The 23,235-nt window shown below is 44.2% G+C and overlaps 2 protein-coding genes across 3 annotated transcripts; one reads left to right on the top strand and one right to left on the bottom strand.

Annotated features, from left to right (window-relative positions):
• The first annotated feature begins 1,394 nt into the window (after positions 1 to 1,394).
• Positions 1,395 to 12,913, top strand: tbx21 (T-box transcription factor 21). Its single transcript, XM_058068440.1, has 6 exons — positions 1,395 to 2,051; positions 9,153 to 9,307; positions 9,389 to 9,510; positions 10,069 to 10,227; positions 10,302 to 10,363; positions 10,682 to 12,913. The coding sequence occupies exons 1-6, from the start codon at positions 1,519 to 1,521 to the stop codon at positions 11,406 to 11,408; spliced, it is 1,758 nt and encodes a 585-aa protein (XP_057924423.1). The 5' UTR covers positions 1,395 to 1,518; the 3' UTR covers positions 11,409 to 12,913.
• On the bottom strand, positions 11,449 to 23,192 carry osbpl7 (oxysterol binding protein-like 7). Of its 2 annotated transcripts, XM_058068431.1 has the most exons (22): positions 22,890 to 23,192; positions 20,379 to 20,583; positions 20,161 to 20,304; positions 20,043 to 20,096; positions 18,805 to 18,918; positions 18,479 to 18,731; positions 18,286 to 18,404; positions 18,106 to 18,195; positions 17,576 to 17,599; positions 17,241 to 17,391; positions 17,069 to 17,166; positions 16,049 to 16,217; positions 15,748 to 15,894; positions 15,536 to 15,672; positions 15,331 to 15,468; positions 15,155 to 15,218; positions 15,006 to 15,084; positions 14,795 to 14,939; positions 14,572 to 14,722; positions 14,362 to 14,488; positions 13,171 to 13,293; positions 11,449 to 13,080 (listed from the first exon to the last, which is right to left on the bottom strand). In XM_058068431.1, the coding sequence occupies exons 2-22, from the start codon at positions 20,508 to 20,510 to the stop codon at positions 12,972 to 12,974; spliced, it is 2,568 nt and encodes an 855-aa protein (XP_057924414.1). In that variant the 5' UTR covers positions 20,511 to 20,583; positions 22,890 to 23,192; the 3' UTR covers positions 11,449 to 12,971. The 2 variants fall into 2 exon arrangements, with proteins under 2 accessions (XP_057924414.1, XP_057924415.1); XM_058068432.1 differs by lacking the exon at positions 17,576 to 17,599.
• Positions 23,193 to 23,235: the final 43 nt, after the last annotated feature.

Below are 23,235 nucleotides of genomic sequence, written 5' to 3'. Positions count from 1 at the left end.
CACTGCTGGACAAAAAGAACATTAAGGCTGGTCTCAGTTTTGCCGGAAAACATCTTGATGATGGACCAGTCCGGGGTGTACCCCGCCTCTCTCACCCCAAGACAGCTGGGATAGGCTCCAGCACCCCCACGACCCTCATGAGGATAAGCGGTATAGAAAATGAATGAATGTTATGAAGACATCACTTTAGTCAATTTAGTAGCATTAAGTTGTAAGTAAGTTTTTTTTAATATGCTCTTAAAAAGTAAGCAAAGTTGTAATTTTTGGAAACTTTGGTTGCATAAAAAGTTGTGTATTTTATGAGAATAAACGTCAATATTATGGGTATAAAAAGTACGGGAAAAAAGTATAAATTGTTGAAAAAATGTCAATAAAAATGTGAAATAAAAACTGTGGTGATTAGGAGAATAAAGTCAAAAGTCTAAGAGGAAAATGTTGTATTCTAAAAGAAAAAAGTCAGGATTTTTAAACTATAAACTTAAATAATTAATTTTTTAAGTCGGAATATTATGAAAAAACAAAGTAAAAGTTGTAATTTTTGGAAACTTAGGTTGCAGAAAAAGTTATGTTACGAGAATAAAGTCAAAATATTACAGTATTAAATCCTAATTACGAGAAGAACATCTACCAGACAAAAGTAGAAATGGTTGAAAATTTTTCAATAAAAATGGCAAAAATGTGAAAAAAAACTGTAGTGATTAATAGAATAAATTCCATATTCTAAGAGGAAAACATTGTATCCAAAAAGAAAAAAGTCAAGATTTTTCGAGAATAAACTTAATTTTTAAAGTCGGAATATTATGAGAAAAAGTAAAAGTTATCATTTTTGGAAACTTTGGTTGGGGAAAACGTTATAAGATGGGAATTCTGTCCATATGTTATGGGAATAAAGTCATAATATGACGAGGTAGAAGTTATGAAGATGATTTAAAAAGGAAGACGCCATACAACCTGTTTACACATTTGGACATTCATGAGGTTTTAAGGAGAACTACAATATGCAAAAGCAAGAAGCAACAATAAAAATATATACATTTTTGGTAGAAATAGTGTCAAAAAACGGGTATATTAATGAAATAAAAATGTTTGTGGAATGTAAGCTTGTAAAAAAAAAGGTTTAATGATGTTTATTTGTTCGATAAGAAGCTCCAAAGTAAGCATTCTTCGCTTCTGTGTGTGACGTCACAAGAGCGCACATATACAAATATATATTATAACAACATATATATAATAAGACCGGTGATGTAAATATTGACACGATGCGCGACGACCTCCTCCAAAGAGCGCGCACGCAGCCTATCACGCGCGGCCGTCGCACGGGACACACCTCCAAAATAAGAGCGCGGGCTAAATGTATATATCGCACGCTCGCACGGGTGCGCGAGAGCAGCAGTCGGCAGGGAGACGTGATCCGAGAAGGTTCCGGGAAGGTTCTAACGAGGTTCCACTCGGGAAGAGCAGGACCGGATGCCCCCCTCCCGGCGGACGTGAGCCTTATGACTTTTGGCGGGGCTGCAAATGGGCGGCACAGGTGGCAACCTCTACCTCAGCATGTTGACCGGCACCGAGGCGCAGACCCCGGCAAAGACCCCCGAAGCGAACGGACACCTCGGCCGCGGCGTCAAGGACCCGGCGGACCTGAAAATGGGCATCCAGGACGCGAGGTTCTACTACCCGGACCCGGTCCCGGCGGGACCCCAGGACGCCTTGGCCCTGCAGTACCACACGGAGCAGGCGGTCGGCGGCTTCGGAGCGCAGCCGGCCCGCTTCTACGCGCAGACGCTGGCCGGCTGCCCGTACGGAGGCGTGCGCTCGCCGCCGCGGAGCGCCGCGGCCGTCGGCCCGGGCTACGGGGACGGCTTCCCCGCGGTGGGCAAAGACGCGTACCCGCCCTCCCCGGAGAGCTTCGGGGCGGGCTACCAGCGGGCCACCCTCTACCCGCTGCCCGGCCTGCAGCTGTGCGGCAAGACGCAGGCGCTCCTCAACAACTACCCGCTGTGGGCCAAGTTCCACAAGTTCCAGACCGAGATGATCATCACCAAGCACGGCAGGTGAGCAAACCTTCACCGCTAACTCGGAAAGTTTTCTTGGAGAGGACGCGTTAGGGTTTTTATTATACTTGCAAAAATATGAAAAGAGACGAGAACTATAAAATATCATTACTTTCACACCTAATACGTATGTATTAAACGTATGTATAAATATTTCTGTTCTATTTATTAAATATGATATGAAATGATTTCATTTTGCTGTCAGGCCTCACTGACATTTTATTTCTAACACAATCCATAGTTTACCAATTGTGCTAGAAATATTTTACAAAAATAAACACAAAAGAAAAAATTATTCCAAAAAAATATCATGAAATTTCCTCATTACGGTCTTTAAAAAAATAATTTTCAAAAATAAGATTTGATTTCTTTTACTTTCTTTTTTAAAAAGGTGGCAGCATTTAATTTCCTGGTAATTTCCGGGTTTCACATTTCATTTTCTCTAAATCAGTACTAGCTGCTTATTATTATTTGAATTATTATTATTATTATTATTATTATTTTTATTATTATAACGGGGACCGCAGCTTCAATTCTGCACCAGAAGAACACACAGCGTGCAAACACCTGACAAGTTCTCCATTTTTTTTTTCAAAAAAAAATTCTTCTTCTTTTCGTCGTCCTCCGATGAAGGTGCTGATTTAAACATAAGCGGGGCCTGGGAGAAGCCTTCAGAAGGTGAAGCAGCTTTGAAGCTGCAGGGAGATGCTCTCGGGAGGTTCCTTGGTTATGCCGGACTCGGACTCGGACCGGTGTTTCAAATACGTCTTCAGATGTCTTCCCCCGAGCGTGGAACCTGACATTTAGTCCGAAAACAGGAGCCCAAGATGAGCGCTTTATGCAATCAGCCGCTTGTTCAGATTGAATAGTTTTAGGTGTCGTCCCACAGGAGTTTCATATTTCTCAGAGGGAAATTCAAGTGGGCGACTTTTCTATTTCCATCCTCACAAGACGAACGCGGCAGTCGTCATGCAAATGCGATCGGGACGACATCTTGCATTTCGATATTAGGAAGGCCACTTCTTCTTCTTCTTGTCAAAAAACACACACCAAAAAAAAAAAAAAAGCAGAAGTACGACCACGTTTTGACAGTCACTTCCTGGCACCGGCGCCGCTTCGCAGAAACGCATGCAGAGCGCGCGGCGTCTGTCAGATAGCTGAACGAGCGCTTCCTCTCGCCCCGTCGGTCCACCGCTTGGCCGGCGAGCCTTTTTCCTTTTTCACACTCGCTGATAATATCAACGCACACATAAGAATAGCCATTTTTTACATCCACATGACAGGAAGCGAGCTCAGATGCCCATCTCCACCACCCCCCGCTCGCTTCTCCAATTTCTGATCAACATTTGCAATAAAAGTGATTCGGGCTTTTAGGTCCGCATATGAAAATATTAAAATATTTATGTTTTCTAAAGCAACCCAAGTAGAAGTTAAGAAGCTAAGCGGTGATGAAAAGGTCTGCATGTGCGCTTTGGGGTTCCGTACATGGAAAAAGGTGGTGGTCAACTTTGGTTCCTAGCGGTACAATTTTTTGCTCTTCATTCAACTTTCTTCTCATAATTTTTGAGGGGGTGATATTTGGCAGTACCCCACCTCTCGCCCAAAAACAGCCCGGGATAGGCTCCAGCATACTCTAAAACTAATTTGACTTCCAAATAATAATTTCTGATATTAATAATTAATGTTATGCTTTTTTCCACATAATCCAATTACAACTTTTGTCTGTCATTATTATGACTTGAAGGTTTTTTTTTTTTTGGTTTATTTTGACGGCTCTTTTTGGCCATTTTCTTGCTATGCTGTCAAATGTGCTACAGGCCGCAACCATGAATTAATATATTTATTATCTCTATGTGTTTTTACATATCTTATAATAAATAATAATCCATGTCTAGGGTCCGAGTCTTTACTTATAAGCGTCATCTACAGCATGCCATCCTTGCAGTAAGCTAACGATGAATGCGTCAAAACGCAAACTAATAATTCAACAATACCCATCACCAAAAAACATGAGGGGGGGGGGGCAAAAGGGCAGTCTTGATGGTCCAGGTTGCCGACCCCTCCCCCAGGAATCGACCAGATCAATATGACTCAAACAAGGGAAATTCGAAAATAATCACATTCAAGAGACTGAAATGAGAAAACGAAAAACCAAAAAGTTTTCGATTAATCATGGATTAATTAAGCAGAACAACATACCTGCTCACGGCGCAACAAAACGAAAACACAACACGTACACAGTAAGTTAACCACATCACCTCCTCAACTTTTTTTTGCAATCAAGCAAACTACCACAAGCTACCCACCATGCTTTGCGACAGGAAAATGTGTTTTTTTCAAAAATAATCACATTCAAGAGGCTGAAATGAGAAAACGATAAATCCAAAGCCAAAAAGTTTGATTGATCAATTAATCATGGATTAATTAAGCAGAACAACATACTTACTCACGGCGCAACAAAACAAAAACACAACACGTACACAGTAAGTTAACCACATCACCTCCTCAACTTTTTTTGCAATCAAGCAAACTACCACAAGCTACCCAGCATGCTTTGCGGCAGGCAAATGTGTTTTTTAGTAAGATATTTGTAGATATTCATATGCCCACATGGCGCAGTACGTAGGTTACTTTGTGCGTCAAGATTGCATCAGACTATTTTGGCCGGATTAAGACACTTGGCGGGCCTGATGTAGCCCATGGGTCGCAGTTTGCCCACCCCTGCTATACCTGCATTATCACCTATTTATGAGATGTGTTGTCTGGCCCAATTTGGTCTAATTTGTTGGGGGGTAAAAAAAAACATTTTTATAAACAAAAACACGTAAATTTGCGGGTCTTTGAATGCTGAATCGCAAATGTGCGGGTTATCCACCGTATTCCTAGCTAACGAGGCAACCACTTATAACATTACATTGTTAGCATGCTAGAAATGCTAACATTAGCATGCTAACACCTATCATGACAGTGACGAGTACGTGTGTTGACTCACAAAAATTGCGAAAAATTATAGTATGCTAACATTAGCATGTTAGCAATGCTAACATTAGCATGCTAACGCCTATCATGACAGTGATAAGTACGTGTGTTGACTCACGAAAATAGCGAAAAATTATCGTATGCTAACATTAGCATGCTAGCAATGTTAATATGCCCGGAGTTGAGAACTTTTAGGGAAAAGAGTGAAATTTGGGGAAAATAAATTTATTTGGTATTTTGGATCATCCCCAAAATGTAATCAGTCCTTCCATATCCAATTTCCAGCAATTCCTGAAAATTTCAACCAAATCCACTCAGAACTTTCCAATTTATTTTGAACGTAAACAAACAAAATAGCAATGCGCTTGGCGGAGGTAATAAACGTCATTAATATGCGACACCACTTCTGACTTCCGAGCTGTCTTGAACGGAGCATCACAAGGATGCTGCGCGACAACCGCAGCATGTAGAATATCGAGAATCGATAGAGTAGAAACGAGCGTGTGCGGTGGCGGCGCCAGCTGCAGACGGCCACGACGGTGTGGTCACGGACGGCGATGCGTGTGCGCGCGCTGACAAGAAGCCGACCTGAGCTCCTGTCCACACGAATCAGCGAGTGCGCTGGTGCAGAAGTGTCCTCTTCCCCCGGTGAACGTCCACTTCCTCGCCTGTTCCGGCACCCCACCCCCAGCGACCCCCCACCCCCAACCCCCCCACCCCACACCTGCTGTATCGCTATTGTTCCTAAATGTCACCCGCGTACTTCACCACACTTCCGAGGACTGCGGCGCATCCGCACTGACGGACAAACCGCCGCTTGTCGTTAGCGTCAAGCGTCAGTTGCGCAGAGGGAGAAGAGGAAGAGGAGGAGGCGGAGGAAGGGGAAGAGGGTGCGTGGAAGCCGCAGGTTTGATTTCCCTTGGCCGTCCAAGCGGGAATCGATTACTTTAAGCATTTCTCACCAACTTCCGGACAGTAAAGAGCACCCATGGCAGAGGTGGGAGAACTTTGTGATGATACGTAGTGTTCTACGCTGGTCACTAGGTGCCCGTAATGTTGCATTGATGCGGCCATCCCCACTGCAGGAAGTACTGTACAGAACAGGAAGTGGAAAAAACAACACGCTAACATGTGCGAGTCTATATTGTGTCTTATTTTCTCTTTTTACGTCTATTACATTGGGTAATAGGAGTGTAAAGTTGACTATAGGGGTGTTATTTGATGGCTAGAGGGCTCTAATGATGGCAAAAACTGTATTTCCAACATTGTAAACAGGTTTTATACGTCTTATTTTCTCTTATTGCGTCTACTATATTGGGTAATAGGAGTGTAAAGTTGACTATAGGGGTGTTATTTGATGGCTAGAGAGCTCTAATAATGTCAAAAACTGTATTTCCAACATTGTAGACAGGTTTTATACGTCTTATTTTCTCTTATTGCGTCTACTATATTGGGTATTAGAGTGTAAATGTGACTATAGGGGTGTTATTTCATGCTAGAGGACTCTAATAATCTCAAAAACTGTATTTCTAACATTGTAAACAGGTTTTATACGTCTGTTTTTCTCTTACTGCGTCTACTATATTGGGTAATAGGGGTGTAAAGGTCACTATAGGGGTGTTATTTGGTGGCTAGAGGGCTCTAATAATGTTAAAAACTGTATTTCCAACATTGTAAACAGGTTTTATACGTCTTATTTTCTCTTACTGCGTGTACTATATTGGGTAATAGGAGTGTAACGGTGACTATAGGGGTGTTATTTGGTGGCTACAGGGCTCTGATAATGTCAAAAACTGTATTTCCAACATTGTAAACAGGTTTTATGAGTCTTATTTTCTCTTAGGGGTGTTATTTCATGTCTAGAGCATTCTAATAATGTTAAAAACTGATTTTTATATCTTTTCTCTTATGTCTACTATATTGTGTAATAGGAGTGTAAAGGTGACTATAAAGTAGTGTAACGTTTGGTGAGACAAACTAATCAGAATAACCCCGTATAAACATATTTTGTCATTTTATTGATGTTTTACGTGACATCCAATTAAAGGATAATATTTACATTTATAACGCCATTCACATTAGGTGTATTTGTATTGAATCGGTATCGAAATACCAGCCAGAAGTGTAGTCAGGTAATCCAACATCACAACTCAACACAGCTGTTTTGCACACGCATGCGCAGTACAGGTAGCAGGCACAGGTCGCCATTGCACCGGAACAACATACTTTATTGCAAGTAAGCTTGAATTATCTCCCAACAGACACAATAGTCAATAATAAAAACGACAACACTGGCTACTTGCCGCCGTTACCCACTAACTTCCTGTGCAGTAGCAGTGTGACAGTTTGATAACAAGCTAGTTGGGACGAGAGTTAGCTAAAGCATTAGCTCGGAACTTACCGTTCTTTGTGCAACTTCAGGCGCCGAACAAAGTTCTCGCTTCTCCGTCTTTTATTGTCCTACTGCATGTTTAGGACACAGCAATTCGGGAGTTTTTCTTATTGAGCCTGTAATTAGCTAATGTACAATAAAGTAGAATGTCGACGAATGCAGGTGTTAATCGCCGCCACTTTGCCCTGGTGGGAACGTAAACCACACCCCCCGTTGCTTTTTCTTAATCCTGATTGGACGTTAATATATGCGATGCATTTAAGGAGGCAGATCCTGTGGGAAAACCGGCAGTCTTGCTGAAAATGGCACCGTGACGATGACGGTGAATGGCGGACACCGTTTTACTCAACACACTCTCTAAAAATATATCTATCTATCTAAATAAAAAGTATTTCCAAGTCAACACAAGTCCGAGTCTATGATGATACCGTCGAGTCTGAAGTCATTAAAAATGTGAGTCGAGTCCACACCTCTGATTCCAACGTCGCTCTGAAGTCCTCACGATACCGATACCGTTCACAGCCACTAGGGGGCATCCTTTCAAGGCGTCTTGATTTGTATGCAATGATTGTATTCATTAACATTGCTGTATAGTCTTGATTTGTCAATAAAATCCGGGATTGTAATATTTTTTTCAATGTCAAAATAATGTACAGGAGTGGTCTTAATACTTATAAACTTATATACTTATAAAGCTTATATATGTTGATTCATTAATATTTTTCTTTTAGTGTTTGCCAAATTTAATTTAAATAACACATATTTTAATTAAAAACATTTACATGCATTGTCAATAGAATAATTATAACATAGAATAATTTTAATAATTATTTTACATTGTTAGAAATTGTTCCATTTATTGTCAATAAATTAACTAATTATCAGTAATTAATCAATTGTATTAATATTAATTATTATTAACCCCCACGAACTACAAACTATTGATGCCTTTATTAGTTTTAATATTTATTATTTTGTCTATTGAAGGGCGTTTTTGTTTATCTAATTCAATAATTATTTAAATTGAAATGTAAAAAATAATAATCATCATATGTAGTTAGTTTTATTGTAATTAGAATATTTTGGAATATAGTATACTTATAATAATGATTACATTTATTGACATGTATTTTTACATAGTAATAAATAGTATTATTATGTATGGCAAATTATTTGTAGTAGTTTATTGAAGTGCACGTTTTCATTTGATGGTTGATTTAAATGTATTTCATGACTTATATCAATGTCAATATAAAAAATATTACTATACATTTATTATATTTTTTAAAAACAAATTTAAAACGATTATACATAACATTTATTTAAATGTGTTACTAATAAATAAAGAGTGTTATTATTTATTATAGACATACTACATGAATAACAAACGTGCGGTTACGCAACACCACCACTTGCCAAAGCCTCTTCCTGCTGGAAAATGTTGCTCTCGTCTTTGCGGCGCATTCGAGAGCGACGAAGCGTGCACGCAGACTTTAACAAGCTGACCTCAACGCCAACCTTTTACACATCTCACTGCTTTTTCCACCACTAAATGACCCGAACGCGCCGCAGGGAAGACTTGCCTTCATTTGCATGAGCGTCTTCTTGTTTGTTTGGCTAACGCGCACCGTCAACACGCGCTGAGTCATCATCATGTGATCCAAAGCACTTTACGTGCTCATACATCACCCGTTCGAATAAGCCAATATGGCGTCTGTGGTGTCCTTCAGGAGGATGTTCCCCTTCCTGAGCTTCAACATCAGCGCTCTGGATCCTTCCGCCCACTACAACGTCTACGTGGACGTGGTTCTGGCAGACCAGCACCACTGGCGCTACCAGGGAGGGAAGTGGGTGCAGTGCGGCAAGGCGGAGGGCAACATGCCAGGTACGTCCTCACCGGGTCCTCACCCGGGTCCTCACCGGAACCATCCCGTGTTCATGTAAGCTTTTGTCAAAAACGCCGCAGGAAACAGGACATACGTGCACCCCGACTCCCCCAACACGGGGGCGCACTGGATGAGGCAGGAAGTGTCCTTCAGCAAACTCAAGTTGACCAACAACAAAGGCAGCACCAACAACGTAGCACAGGTACCCCCCCTTTTCACCCCCCCCCATCACCCGATGTAATCATCATGTAAATTTAGGAGAAAAAAAAAAGTTAAAACAATTATTTTGCACAAGGCCAAAGGTCGATCATATCAGATTTTCAAAATAAAGTTGTAAATTTAGAAGAAAAAAATAATAAATTTGAGAAAAAAAATTTTAATCTTAGAGAATAAAGTCAGAAATTTACGAGAAATTGTTGTACATTTATGAAAGAAAAAATTAGTAAATCTATGAGAATAAAGCCGTAATTTACGAGGAATAAACTGTAATTTTACCAGACAAAAATGCCTGCTATGAGGAATAAAGTTTTACAAGAATAGACTTCTACGTTTGAGAGAAAAGTAATACATTTACAAAAAAAAAATACATTTATGATTAAAAAAAAAAAAAAAGAGAAATAGAGTAGACATGAAAACCTGCCATCCATAGAATAAAGCCATCTGCATGTGGAATAATATGTGGAATAATGACGTCATGTAAATACGAGCAAGCCGCTAGTGTATCGGCCAATAAAAGAGCATCGTGGTTGTTGTGCCGCAGATGATCGTCCTTCAGTCCCTCCACAAGTACCAGCCCCGCCTGCACATCGTGGAGGCCAAAGAGGACGGTTCCGAGGACGCCTTCCAGCCGTCCAAATCCCAGACCTTCATCTTCCCTGAGACCCAGTTCATCGCCGTCACCGCCTACCAGAACGCCGACGTGCGTTGATCACGGAGACCATGACCGGGTTGTCTTCGTCTTCTTCACTATGAAAGCGTATTCTCTCGTTTCAGATCACGCAGTTAAAAATAGACCACAACCCCTTCGCCAAAGGCTTCCGAGACAGCTACGACACGTAAGTTTGACCGTGAAAGCAACACGCTTTGTCTTAAAGCGACGGTACGTCTTTAGTTTTCAGTGCGGTCAAACAGCCCAGATGCTGTAATCGATGATATATTGCTGGAATAATCCTGTATTTATGTAGTATTACTGACACCTGAAGTATACAGTATTGGTAGTAAAGCTAGTATTGACAGTAGTACAACATACGTAAGAAAGTACATGCAGTAAAAGGAATATATGTATATACGGTGGTGTGATAGTTGAAAGATGCTTTGAGGTTTCGGGCAGGAAGTAACACCTTTTCTTTCTCCCCCATCCCTCCTCCCGCTAGTTTGTACGCGCCCCCCGACCCCGACCGCCTCACCCCCTCCCCCACGGACAGCCAGCCGCTGCTGCCGGGGGGCTGCTACCCTCCGGGCTACCTCACGGAGGCGCCTTACATCAGCCCGCTGCCCCAGAGTCGCTTCTACAGCCGGGAGCCCCAGCAGCACAAAGACGCCCCCTCCAGTCCCGGGCCCCACTGGTACCTGCCGTCCCAGCAGGCCGTGGCCCCCAACCGCCTGGACTTCCCGTCGTCCTTCGAGAGCGACTTCTCCGGAAACAGCCTCTACAAGCCCTTCCCCTTGCAGACCCCGCCTCACCCCACCCTCAGCTACTACCCCGAGCACCCGTTCGCCTCCACCAGCGTGTCGGCAGCCACCACGGCCGGCTGGACCGCCACCCGGCCCCCGTCTCAGTACCTGACCCACCCGAGCAAACCCACCCCCAGCCTGGCTTGGTTCAGACCGCTCGCGTCATCGCCCGCCAACGCCAGGCTGCACGCCGCCCCGCTCCTGGAGCCCCTCCCGCTGGCCGACAAGGCTAAGGAGACGGGGGAGGAGCTCTGGCTGGAGCCGCCCTCGGTGAAGTCAGCTGACTCGGCAGAGTCACCGCTGTTTGAGGGCGAGGTGAAGAAGAGGAGGGTGTCGCCCTACGCCCCCCGCGGCGAGAACTCTCCGCTGCGCGCTGCGGAAGTGTGCAACAAGAACAGCGACTACTTTGGCTTTTACACCCACTGAACCCCACCCCCTCACCGCCCCTTGTCCACCCCTCCTTCCCTCCTTCACATCTTGACGGGAACATTTGCGGCGGCCATCTTAAAAGTGAGTGATGGCGCTCAGGAGGACGTTTGAAGGCCAACGTCACAGCAGGATGCGAAGCGGATGCGACGTGCCCCGCAGCCAAATGGACGCAACGCACACCTGTGACCGTCACCTCAGAAACATCTGGATTGTTTAAAAAAAAACACACAAAAAAAACATCTGCATATCTTGACATGACGCCTTCAGGGCTTTCTCTTCTTCCGTCGCTGTCAAACTCCCTCTCTTTTCTCACCTTTTTGCACTCGTCATTTCCTCTGAAACAGTCACACTGCAAAGCGGAGCAGCTGATTTGGCTCCCTCTGCTGGCGACGCGGAGCACTGCAGCCTACATGACCAAGCGCGTGGCAAATGTCGTTCAAATGAAGGGAAAAAGTGCAAGTATAAAAAGAAGTTAGATCCTTAAAACACGCGAAAATTAACAGTTGGTGGAGGTTACCATAGCAACGGGACTTGTGGACGCTTCCTGTCAACATTTGCGTTACAAAATAAGGGAAATGTTTGGTTAATTCTGATCTTCCCCGAGTGTTTCCACCAGCAAGTGGTGCGTTTGAGGCCCGTTGAAGAGGCGAGCTTTGCATTAGGAGGCCTCGCGTTTCTTCTTCTTCTGCGGTCGCCAAGAAAAGTGGGTCATTCACACACCTGGAAGCAAAACAGACGCCGTGACCAGGAAGTGTGTGTGGGGGGGGGGCTGACCACGCAGACACAATAGGGGTCGTGAGAGTCGCAACCTGACAGAGGCCGCCAGTGAGGCGTCTCCGTTAACGACCCCAGACAACACTTGACAGGTGGGCGACATGCTAACGTTAGCATAGTCAGCATCGTGTACTACGAGGTCGCCCCCTAACGGTTCGGATTGGAACTACGACTGTTTGCCTTACAAAGAGCACTCTGGTAGAAGCAAAAATTAAAAAAAAAAAAGTCTTAACATTTGCGCTGAAGATATTGGATTGCACTTGTCATAATTTAAAGTGCAATTAGAAGTCGATTCGCGCCAGGATAATTACGACAATCATAGCAGTTTACTGCGGTCACGTGCTGCTCATTCCCAGTGCAGGCGTTTGGCGCCTCAGGGCTGCCCCCTGCTGGATGAATTCCTGCACTTATTTTCAAGCATGGGGGGGGGGGGGGCGTGTACAGGATGTCACATGATAAAACGAGCAATAAATCCTCTCAGCCATTGCAATTTATAAAATGAGATTTTTGAGAGAAAAAAAAGTGTTATTTATTTAAGGTGGCGCAAGTGAGTATTGTACTGTTGTTTTTTTTCTATTCAAATAAAGATTTGTCAAAAATGTCCTTTCATGTCATCTTAAAATGAAATTGAGTGTCCTTCTAGAGATTAAGCGTCATATTCGGGTAGAGAAGATGCATTTCTAATACAAGTCCAGTCCTGTGTGCATAGTTTACAGTCCAGCAGCACAGTCTCCGCTCATCTCCATGGCGGATCACACATGCCCCCCCCACCAAGGACTGCTTGTGTCACCACAGAGTCACACAGGCCATGTTGGCAAAGCCTGGATCCTTTCGGAGCTTCCAGTAGGTTCCGTTGGTCAACCAGACGTCACGGCCGCAAGAATCTTTGGCTTTTCTGAGCATCAGAGGACACAAATGCTGCGTTTCAAGAATCCTTCTAAGAACGGATGATGGTTTTTGGTTTTGCTCGGAGAGGCGGACTTACCTGAAGAAAGACGGGACATGCTCCTCCCCTTTTTTGCAGAGCTCTTTCCTCCTCTCCCTCTGCATTTCCTCAATCTCGTCTTTCTTTATGTCCGTCTCCTCCACTCGTCCTTCCTCCAGCATCCTGGCAAACAAAAAGATGACCATTTCTTTGTCAGTTTGCAACTTCCTGTTTTACTTTGGAACTTCCGGTTTGTGTGAGTTTGCAACGTCATTTCACTTTGTGGTTGTAATTTGTAGTTTCAATAGTTTATGGACACTTCCTGTTTGTAACTTACTGTTAATCGTTGTCTGGCTTAACGTTTGTAACTTCCTGTTCCCGTTGTTTTTGTTTCTAATTTCATGTTTGTCTACTACAGTACTTCCTGTTTTTATTTGCAGCTTCCTGTTTGTTTTTTTTGTTTCAAAGTTCCTGCTCGTTACAGTTTCTAACTTCCTGTTTGGGTTTTTTTGATACCGGCCCTTTAATTTTTGGAACTTCCTGTGTGTCTTTTGGTAATTTTCTGTTTGTCTCATACGTACTTCCTGTCTGTGTCTGAGGGCAACATGCCGCGTGCGCTGGAACTTCCTGTTTATTGAGGTTTGTGCCGCGCTACTTGTTTCAGTTTCTAACTTCCTGTTTGTTTGTCTGCAACTTCCTGTTTTACTTTGGAACTTCCGGTTTGTGTTAGTTTGCAACGTCCTTTACTTTGTGGTTGTAATTTGTAGTTTCAATAGTTTATGGACACTTCCTGTTTGGTTTCTAACGTACTGTTAATTGTTGTCTGGCTAAACGTTTGTCACTTCCTGTTTTTTTGTTGTTGTAAACTTCCTGTTCCCGTTTGTTTTTGTTTGTAATTTCATGTTTGTCTACTACAGTACTTCCTGTTTTTATTTGCAGCTTCCCGTTTGTTTTTGTTTCAAAGTTCCTGCTCGTTACAGTTTCTAACTTCCTGTTTGGGTTTTTTTTTTGCTACCGGCCCTTTAATTTTTGGAACTTCCTGTGTGTCTGTTTGTCTCATACGTACTTCCTGTCTGTGTCTGTTTGTTGAGGTTTGTGCCTTGCTACTTGTTTCAGTTTCTAACTTCCTGTTTGTTTGTCTGCAACTTCCTGTTGTGCCAATGGGCAACTCCCTGATTATTGTTGTTTGTAACTTCCTGTTCATGTTTGTGGGCAACTTCCTGTTTGCTTTGTGACTTCCTGCGCGGTCACCTTTGGTCCGGTCGCAGCCTGCTGTCCGTCGGGGGCAGCAGAGGCTTGAGGTCCTCCGTGAGCTCGTTGAGCTCCATGGCGAAGGTGGAAAGGCCGTAGTACAGCAGGTGGTCTTTGGGTTGCGGATCTGACGGGAGGGAGAGAAGACGGACGTGTCGGTGAGGAAGAGAAGAAAGAACGGAGACGGGGAAACTTCCAGAAAAGTCTCACTTGGTTTCCAGACACATTTGGGGCTGGGCAGCGTGTCACAGAAGATGCCTTCATGCCACAGACCTCCGAAGCGGTGAATGACGCTGCCGCTCTGGTCCAGGACCGTGCCCTGGACCTCGTTCTTGTTGGCTTCTGAGCCCCAGTAGCGAGACTGCAGGACCAAAACAAATGACGACCGGTTTTTGGAGGAGCAGGGGGGGGTCGATAACCTGACACGGCTCACCTTGACGAAGGTGATCTTGCAGGTGCACACGTTGCTCTTCAGGTTGCGGATGGTGACTTCTCCGTAATGTTCCAGGTAGCGCTGCTGACTCAGCACGTTATGGATGCAGGTCACCACTTTGTTCCACTCGTAGTGGTCTCCGTACCTGGACGGGACACCAGCAACACCTCAGGGGACATTCCACCGGGGAGTGTCGTCACACCGACGTTACCTCGGCAGCGTCACGTTCACCATCCCGGTGGGCACGATCTCCAGCGACTTGCCCCAGAATTTGTTCTTCCATCGCTGGTCTGTGGAGACGTAAAGAGGACAAACGGTGAGCTGAAGGCCAGGTTCTGGTCCGAGATCCTCAAGCGTCACCTTGCCAGAAGGAGAAGTTCTCGGAGTCCGCATGGCATGCCGAGATGGGAGGATGGTGACACACCTGAGTCATCCAAAAACACGACAGTTACATCAGCAGAACTTTGTGGACTCGGAACAGGTCCCAACACTTAAGGTGGTCCATTTAAGGTTCTATCTGGGTTTTCTTGGTGGACCTGCTCGCTGATGAAACGAAAAGCTCGGTCCTCCCTCACACACTCGTAGGTCTCCCCCAGGACCGGGTTGAAGGGCTTGTAGCGGTTCCGGAAAGTGGCGGTGGAGTAACCCGAGATGGCGAAGGCGGCGATGTAAACCTGAAAGAGCGACATCAGACCAGAACATGAGCCACACTGACGAACCACGTGCTAAACACGTGCGTACCATCCTCTGGAACGGGTCCGCAGTGTGGTTAGCGGTGTCCAGCAGCTGGCTGTACTCCAGCTCCTCACACAGTCTCTGCAGCAGGTTGACGGGCTCGTTGAGGGCGGCCGGCATGGACACGCGGGCCAGGTCTTTGCCTGCACCAGTGACCACAGTCGTCACTAAAACACAACGCGTCCCGTGTCTGGGACCAGTGTCCAGAAGGTGCGTACCGATGTTGTTGTAGAGGATGGCCATGAGGCCCACGTGACTGTTGTCTGGACACGGAGCAGGAAGTGTCGTTCGACGTCCGCTGCTCTTGGGAGGGGCGCTGTGAGGAGTCCTGGAAAGGCTGGCTCGGTACTTCCGAGTGGCCGATACTGTGGGGATAAAAATAGTATTGTTTGCATGTATATTAGCGTGTAAGCTAATGTGTTCCACATGTTGCTTGGTATTTTTGGTTGCACCGTAACAGTGACAATAAAGTTATATTCTATTCCGCTCACGTTTACACACACACACACACACACACACCGTGTCCTTCTTCAGGCTCCGAGTTGGATGTGCTTCCATCGCTCAGTCCAGATTCATCTGACACCTCAGAGGAGCTCCCAAACAGGATGTCGTCACTGGCGTCAAAATACTCTGCGGCCGACTCGGCTTCTGAGGCGGGCGTGTGGGACGGACACCTCCCTACCGCCACCTACAGGAAGAAGAATCGAATGTGAGATGGCGATAACTCATATGCTAAGATCGCATCACTTGATAGCCTCACAATGGAATTGAATGTTAGCATCAGCAACTACCATCATATGCTAGCGTCACCTATTAGCATCAACTGTTCGCATCACGTTGGTGTCATGTTGGTGTCACACATTTTAGCATCACGTTTGCAGCCTCGCATGTTAGCGTCACATTAGCATCACCTGTTAGCATATCACATGTTAGCATCCCATGTTAGCATTAACCTGCTATGTCACGTTAGGTTCGCATTAACATCACCTGTTAGCATAATATTAGCAGCACATTTTGTTAGCATCCCATGTTAGCATTAACCTGCTAACCTAACACGTGACATGTTAGGTTCACATTAGCATCCCCTGTTAGCATATCACATGTTAGCATCATATTAGCACCACATCATCCCATCCCACAGCATCCCATGGCATCACATGTTAGCATTAACCTGCTATGTCACATGTTAGGTTCGCATTAGCATCACCTTAGCATCACCTGTTAGCATATCACATGTTAGCATCATATTAGCAGCACCTCATGTTTGCATTAATGTGCTGTGTCCCATGTTAGGTTCGCATTAGCATCACCTGTTAGTGTCACATTAGCATCACATGTTAGCATATCACACGTTAGCATCATATTAGCAGCACCTTGTGTTAGCATCCAATGTTATCACATGTTAGCATTAACCTGCTATGTCACATGTTGGGTTTGCATTAGCATCAAATGTTAGCATCGCATGGAATCCAGGAGCGGTAGGTAGATTACTGGTAGAATACTTTATCATCTCCTAGAGAAATTCACAAAGTGTCACACCTCCTGGGCGTGGCAGAAGTTGTTGGTCTCCCAAAGGTCATGCAGCTTGAGACTCTCTTGGCACAGGGTGTGGTGGACAGACTGGAGGGAGGTCAGGACTGAAAGGGAGAAGAAGACAAAACCTTTATTGTCTCCGTCTTAAAGACCTGTCCTCACAATAATGCCCTGTGACCTCGTAGCGACACGGCGCAGATGTCCTGCTGGATCTTCTTGCCCTCGGCCGACGTGGATGTGGGCGGGGACAGTTGGGAGTAGACGTAGTCGGGGATGGAGGGGACGGAGGCGCCAAAGTGGGATGAGTTGCTCAGAGGGCTGGAGGACAGCTGTGGGGGGGACAACAAGGACAAGGACACCGGTCCAGCAAAACCCGCAAAGACACTCCTCTGCTCTCGTATACCACAATACTGCAAGGGTCCCTAAAGGGGCGGGGCTAAACAGTGCACCTCGCTGATTGGTGAAGAGAAAACGATCACAACACAAACACGAGACTCCACGCTCAAGACTCACCGACATCGTCATCCTGCGTACGGGCTTTTCAACAAAGACGATTAGCACCGTTAGCTTCCAAATACTACACTCAATCGAGATACAGTACTACTACACCGATATTACACACACTGCTAGCTCCAAATACTACATTCAATGTATAAACTAATACTTCAAAAACAAATACTTCAGTCCATGTACTGTATATACTACCACATGAACACTACACTCAATACTCATACATTACAGCTAGCTTACAAATACTACACTGTAAAAAATACTGCACTCAACGTAGACAATACACGCATTGATAGCAAATATTACTACATTCATTAAATATACCACAACACAAATACTGTACTAAGTGTATACAATACAGGCACTGTTAGTTTCCAGATACTAGACTCAAAGTATACACCGCTATGAATACCACAATAAAGGAATATTACACTCCATGTATTTGCCACACAAACCGTACTACACTCAATATACTGTATGTATGGTACAGGAAGTGAAAAGTAAAGGCGTGACAGCGTCATGTGACCTCTCACCATCCCCAGCGCCTCCACTCGGGACAGGGTACGAGAGTGACCCCACGGCCTTCCCGACTTTGGCTTCTTTGGCTTCTCCAGGGAAAGGTTCTGGAAACAAGACACATCACGTGACGGCGTGACCGCGAGTCCGACGGCGGCAACGGGAGGTGAAGTTCCGCCCCCCCTCCGCAGTGACACCTGGACGCTGATGATTCGCTGGAGCTCCCCGTTGGTGAAGGCTTGCCCCGCCTCCAGCTGCTGGAGCCTCTGGATGAGACGGTTGAGTTCTGAAAGGTCCAAATGGCAGCGGTTGAGCTCTGGAACAAAGAAAATGGTTGACGTATAATAATAATAAATGTCATTGACTTTGTATGAAGTATGGAGGACTTACCTTGCGCACAGGTGTCAGGTGGGTGACTCTGCCGCAGCCACGCCGACACCTTGTTGTTGGCGGAGGGCGGGGCTGCGGCGGCCACGCCCACAGAGCTCTGTATGGGCAGGAGGAGGAGCTCGTTGGGCTGGCTGGCGTCCGCTGACAGGGTCACCGGGTGTCCGTTAAGAAGGACGGCCGCCTCGCTCTTCCTGTACGAGCGATGAGCTCGCAGTTTGGTCACCCAAATGTAGAAGAGCTCGTGGGTCTTTGCCTGCACGGGAAAAACGCTCGCTTTCAACATCGCACGCCTCTTCTCGTTTCTGGGGGCGCGGCCTGACCTTTACCTTCATGTGGTACAGAATGTCCCCCGTGTCCAAGTCAATACGGTTGGACTTCTTGTTGACGGACATGACGGCATTGCCGATGTCCAGAGAACCCTGCACCCTTCCTATGGATACCTGTTAGCATCACGTGTTAGCGTTACAATAGCATCATGCTATGATCAACTGTTAGTGTCATCTGTCAGTAGTGCATCACATCGGAGTTGTATGTTAGCGTCACCCGTTTGTTTCACCTGCTAGCACCACATTTTAACTGCGTTTTAACATTGCATGTCAGGTTTGACAGTTTAAATCGCATGCGGTTAGCATCACCGGTTAGCATCGCATGTAAGTTACATGTAAATGTTGGTGTCACATGTTGGTATCAGCTGATACCATAACAATTGAATTCACGTGTTAGCATTGTATGTTAGCATCACATGTTAACATTGTATGTTAGCATCACGTGTAAGTTACATGTAAATGTCACGTTAGTGTCAGCTGATACCATAACAATTGAATTCACATTAGCATCACATGTTAACATCGTATGTTAGCATCACATGTTAACATCGTATGTTAGCATCACATGTAAGTTACATGTAAATGTCACGTTAGTGTCAGCTGATACCATAACAATTGAATTGACATGTTAGCATTGTATGTTAGCATCACATGTTAACATCGTATGTTAGCATCACGTGTACGTTACATGTAAATGTCACGTTAGTGTCAGCTGATACCATAACAATTGAATTCACGTTAGTGTCAGCTGATACCATAACAATTGAATTCACGTTCGTGTCAGCTGATACCATAACAATTGAATTCACGTTAACATCGTATGTTAGCATCGTATGTTAGCATCGTATGTTAGCATCATATGTTAGCATCGTATGTTAGCATCTCATGATAATATTGTATGTTAGCATCACATGTTAACATCGTATGTTAGCATCACATGTTGAGATTGCAATTTCAAATCGAATGTTAGCATCACCTGTTAGCATCCTATCGGCATTGCATGTTAGCATCACACTGTTATTGTCTGTTATAGTGTCATCTTTAGCATAAGGAAGTTAGAAAGGATATTCAAAAAACTGGTGGCCTTTAAAACTGAAATTAGCATGTTAGAGTCACATTGGCATGGACCGTTAGCTTCACAATAGCATCTCATGTTAAAATCGCACATTAGCATCATCAGAGGAGCTCATGTTAGCATCGATTAGTGAAGTAAGCGATGTAAAATTGAAGCCACTTACATCTTGTGGACTTCTGCAGTACCTCAAGATACCTCCCTCCAGGACAAAGTACCGCTGATGATGACAAAAACGTTAATTTTAAATTTAAACCACAAAAAGAAGATATTTATTGTGTCACCTTGTGCCATCCTTTAAGCGGCCACTTCCTCCTCTTGAGCAGATAACCTTCACATATTCCAGGTGTGGTCGCCTCTCGGGGATGTTCTCCTGCAGCGGCCACGTCTGCGTGGACGTCATCGATCACTTCCCAGTCTTTGGTCACCTGTGAGGAGGAAGAACCCCATTGATTTTGCTGCCGGAAGCGACGTTCCGAGGTCTTGGGCGTAGCCACGTGACCTGTCGGGAGTGCCGCGAGGACAGGGTGCTGCTGCTGCGGGAGTGGGGCGCCTTGGTCCACGTGGGCGAGGACTTCTCCAGGCCGCTCGCCAGCGACTGACTGCGATGGAGGGCGGAGCCATGGGAATTCATTTTCCGGGAGCGTCGCCGGTTAGGACCTGACGCCTGCTGGGAGAGTGCCGCCACGATGTATCCCGCCGGCCACCTGCAAGGGCCGCAGTGGTGCGTGTGGGGAATTGTGTAACCATGACAACAAAGCGTCCCGTGTGTGCGGCGGGCAGGACACGTGCTGCTATTAGCGGCTCCAGCATGTCGGAGGATTACCAACTCCGCCTTAATTGGTTTTTGCAGATCTTTTCAGGAACATGTGTCACTTCAAGACCAAACTGCTCTGTCAGTCCTTCTATTCCCACTGCACGATTTTCCACCTAAGTCCAAAAACTGAAGGATACTTTGATACTGTATAGTGGTTGCTTACGCTCAGGAAAACATTGCCCTCTAGCGCTTAGGTAGAGAACTGCATGCATGACGGATGCCAGCCAGCGTGGATGGAGGAGAAAGTACGCTGGTCAACCTCACTCTCTGACGCCTTAGGACAGCTCGGGCTTTTAACTCGATGGCTTGTGCTTGTTATTACGTAAGCCTGATAGGAGGAAGCATGGTGAGAGGATTTGTTGGCCAGCTCATGGCGGCCCAAACCCTCTTTTACTTTCAATAATAAATGGGAACCTCTAATTACATGATCTTATTTTTTTCTTCAAAAATGTGTATTTGTGTTTTTTTAAGTAAATAATTTTTTGAATAAAAAATAATTATATATTTTTTTACTTTAGTCTATGTGCTTATAATCCTATTCATTTACTAAAAATGTACATTTCAAATAATGTATTCATAAAGTACAGTGGATCCCTGCATATTTGCGATTTAGCATTCGTGGCTTTGCAAATTTGCCGGTTCCTAAAAATTTTTTTTTTTTTGTAAATGAATACAATTTTTTTTTCCTTTGAAAATTGCGGATTTGTGTTTTTTTAAGTAAATAATTTTTTGAATAAAAAATATTTATATATTTTTTTTTTTACTTTAGTCTATGTGCTTATAATCCTATTCATTTACTAAAAATGTACATTTCAAATAATGTATTCATAAAGTACAGTGGATCCCTGCATATTTGTGATTTAGCATTCGTGGTTTTGCAAATTTGCCGGTTCCTAAAAAAAAAATATTTTTTTTGTAAATAAATACACATTTTTTTCCTTTGAAAATTGTGGATTTGTGTTTTTTTTTTTATTAAAGTAAATCATTTTTGAAGAAAAAACTAAATAAAAAATACACTTAGGTTTTTCTTTTACTTCAAAATAATGTAATTCTTAATACATGTGCTCATAACTTCCTTAATTTAATTAAAATGTATTTAGAATTCATGTAGAATAGATTATTTTTAAATGAAGTACAGTGGATCCCTGCACATTTTTGATTCAACATTCATGACCTTGCAAATTTTCAGGTTTTTCTACTTAAAAAAAATAATACAATTTTTGAAGAAAAAATCAGGAAAAAAATGTAATTACATTAGAAATTCTTCAAAAAGTTATGCAATGACAATCAGTCACTAATTCTAATCTAATCTGCTAATGCCACTTCATTTACTACTACTAAATATATTAATCATCGTTTTCTCAGAAAATAGTTTTTCATGCAGAAAACCCATCTTCGTCACTGACAAGGCCAATACTGTGTAGATTTTTTTTACATGTTTATGTCCTTATTATGCACTTGTGTTTTTTTCCTCCAGCGTCAAGACTTTGCACTTTGTACAGTGGTCCCTGAAGGCACCATAGCTGCTGCCAGATACAATCGTTTTCTTTGGCTATGTTCGCACTGGCTCTGACGATCAAGCCTGCATGGAGACGTGTCACTTTTATTGCAACTGTTGATACAAAAATCTAAGTGCCACATCATCGCCAAGCGAGTCGGGGAGGGGAGGGTTTGGAGGGGGAGGAGCGAGCCGTGTGTCAAAAATAGACATTTTTTTCCACTCTGCTTTTCTGTTCGGAATCAAGTCACCTTCACACATCTTTTTGTTCATTGGTGCGTTTGTGAGAAACGTCTCTTGCTAATCAGTCAGGGCTGAGTGAGAGGATCTTACCTAAAGCCTGTAGGATCACCCCCCCCCCACACACACACAAAACTACCTACAACTACTACTAAGAAAAGAAAAGGCCCTCAATTCTGGGCACATATTTTGTATCTTCGACTGATGTATGGCCTGTTTTAGACTCATTTAGAATTTGTTGCTCCGCTGCCTTGAAATGACAGGAAAGTAAAAATTCCTTCAAATTTCCTTCACTGCATCAAAATGGTGCCCGTTTATTTAGTCTTGAAGCTTCATGTGGACATCTTTTCCAAACAATATAATACAGACTATTCTGCATGGGTTTTTTTTATCATTTGCGCATTTCTTTAATTATTTAAGTGTAAAAAAAAAAAAGTCAAAAAAAACAATAGTCCTACCTGGATGTCACCTGCGTGGCTCATGGTCCTTGAAGGGCTCCCAGAAGATCCAAAAGCAGGACCAGAACCTTCAGCAGTCCAAGTCTGGTTCTTTGCCTGCAACCATAATCATGAGGCCCCAAACTTGCAGGAACTGATCCGCTTTGGTGGATTTACTGCTGGTCTGCAAGGGACCACTTGCTGGTCTTCACTTCCCAGCGTTCCCACCACGGGCTGAAAGCGACGTCATCCAGATGCCAAAGCTGTTTTCAAACGTTCGCCGCGTTGAAAAGTGTCCCTTCGTTTGAAAATAAGCAGCCAGTTACGACGACAACCACACGGATTAAGGTGGACTAATCCCAGGATT

The sequence above is a fragment of the Doryrhamphus excisus genome, chromosome 3 (assembly GCF_030265055.1).
Source record: "Doryrhamphus excisus isolate RoL2022-K1 chromosome 3, RoL_Dexc_1.0, whole genome shotgun sequence".
In the NCBI taxonomy this organism is placed as follows: domain Eukaryota; kingdom Metazoa; phylum Chordata; class Actinopteri; order Syngnathiformes; family Syngnathidae; genus Doryrhamphus; species Doryrhamphus excisus.
This window is presented reverse-complemented; position numbering and strand designations above follow the sequence as displayed.

Coding starts and splice junctions, on each gene's coding strand:
- tbx21 (XM_058068440.1), top strand. CDS start 1,519: ATGGGCGGCACAGGTGGCAACCTCTACCTCAGCATGTTGACCGGCACC. Junction 10,228..10,301: donor CCGCCTACCAGAACGCCGAC/GTGCGTTGATCA, acceptor CTCTCGTTTCAG/ATCACGCAGTTAAAAATAGA. Junction 10,364..10,681: donor TTCCGAGACAGCTACGACAC/GTAAGTTTGACC, acceptor TCCTCCCGCTAG/TTTGTACGCGCCCCCCGACC.
- osbpl7 (XM_058068431.1), bottom strand. CDS start 20,510: ATGAATTCCCATGGCTCCGCCCTCCATCGCAGTCAGTCGCTGGCGAGC. Junction 18,196..18,285: donor AGCGAATCATCAGCGTCCAG/GTGTCACTGCGG, acceptor TCTTGTTTCCAG/AACCTTTCCCTGGAGAAGCC. Junction 17,167..17,240: donor CTGCGCCGTGTCGCTACGAG/GTCACAGGGCAT, acceptor TCTCCCTTTCAG/TCCTGACCTCCCTCCAGTCT.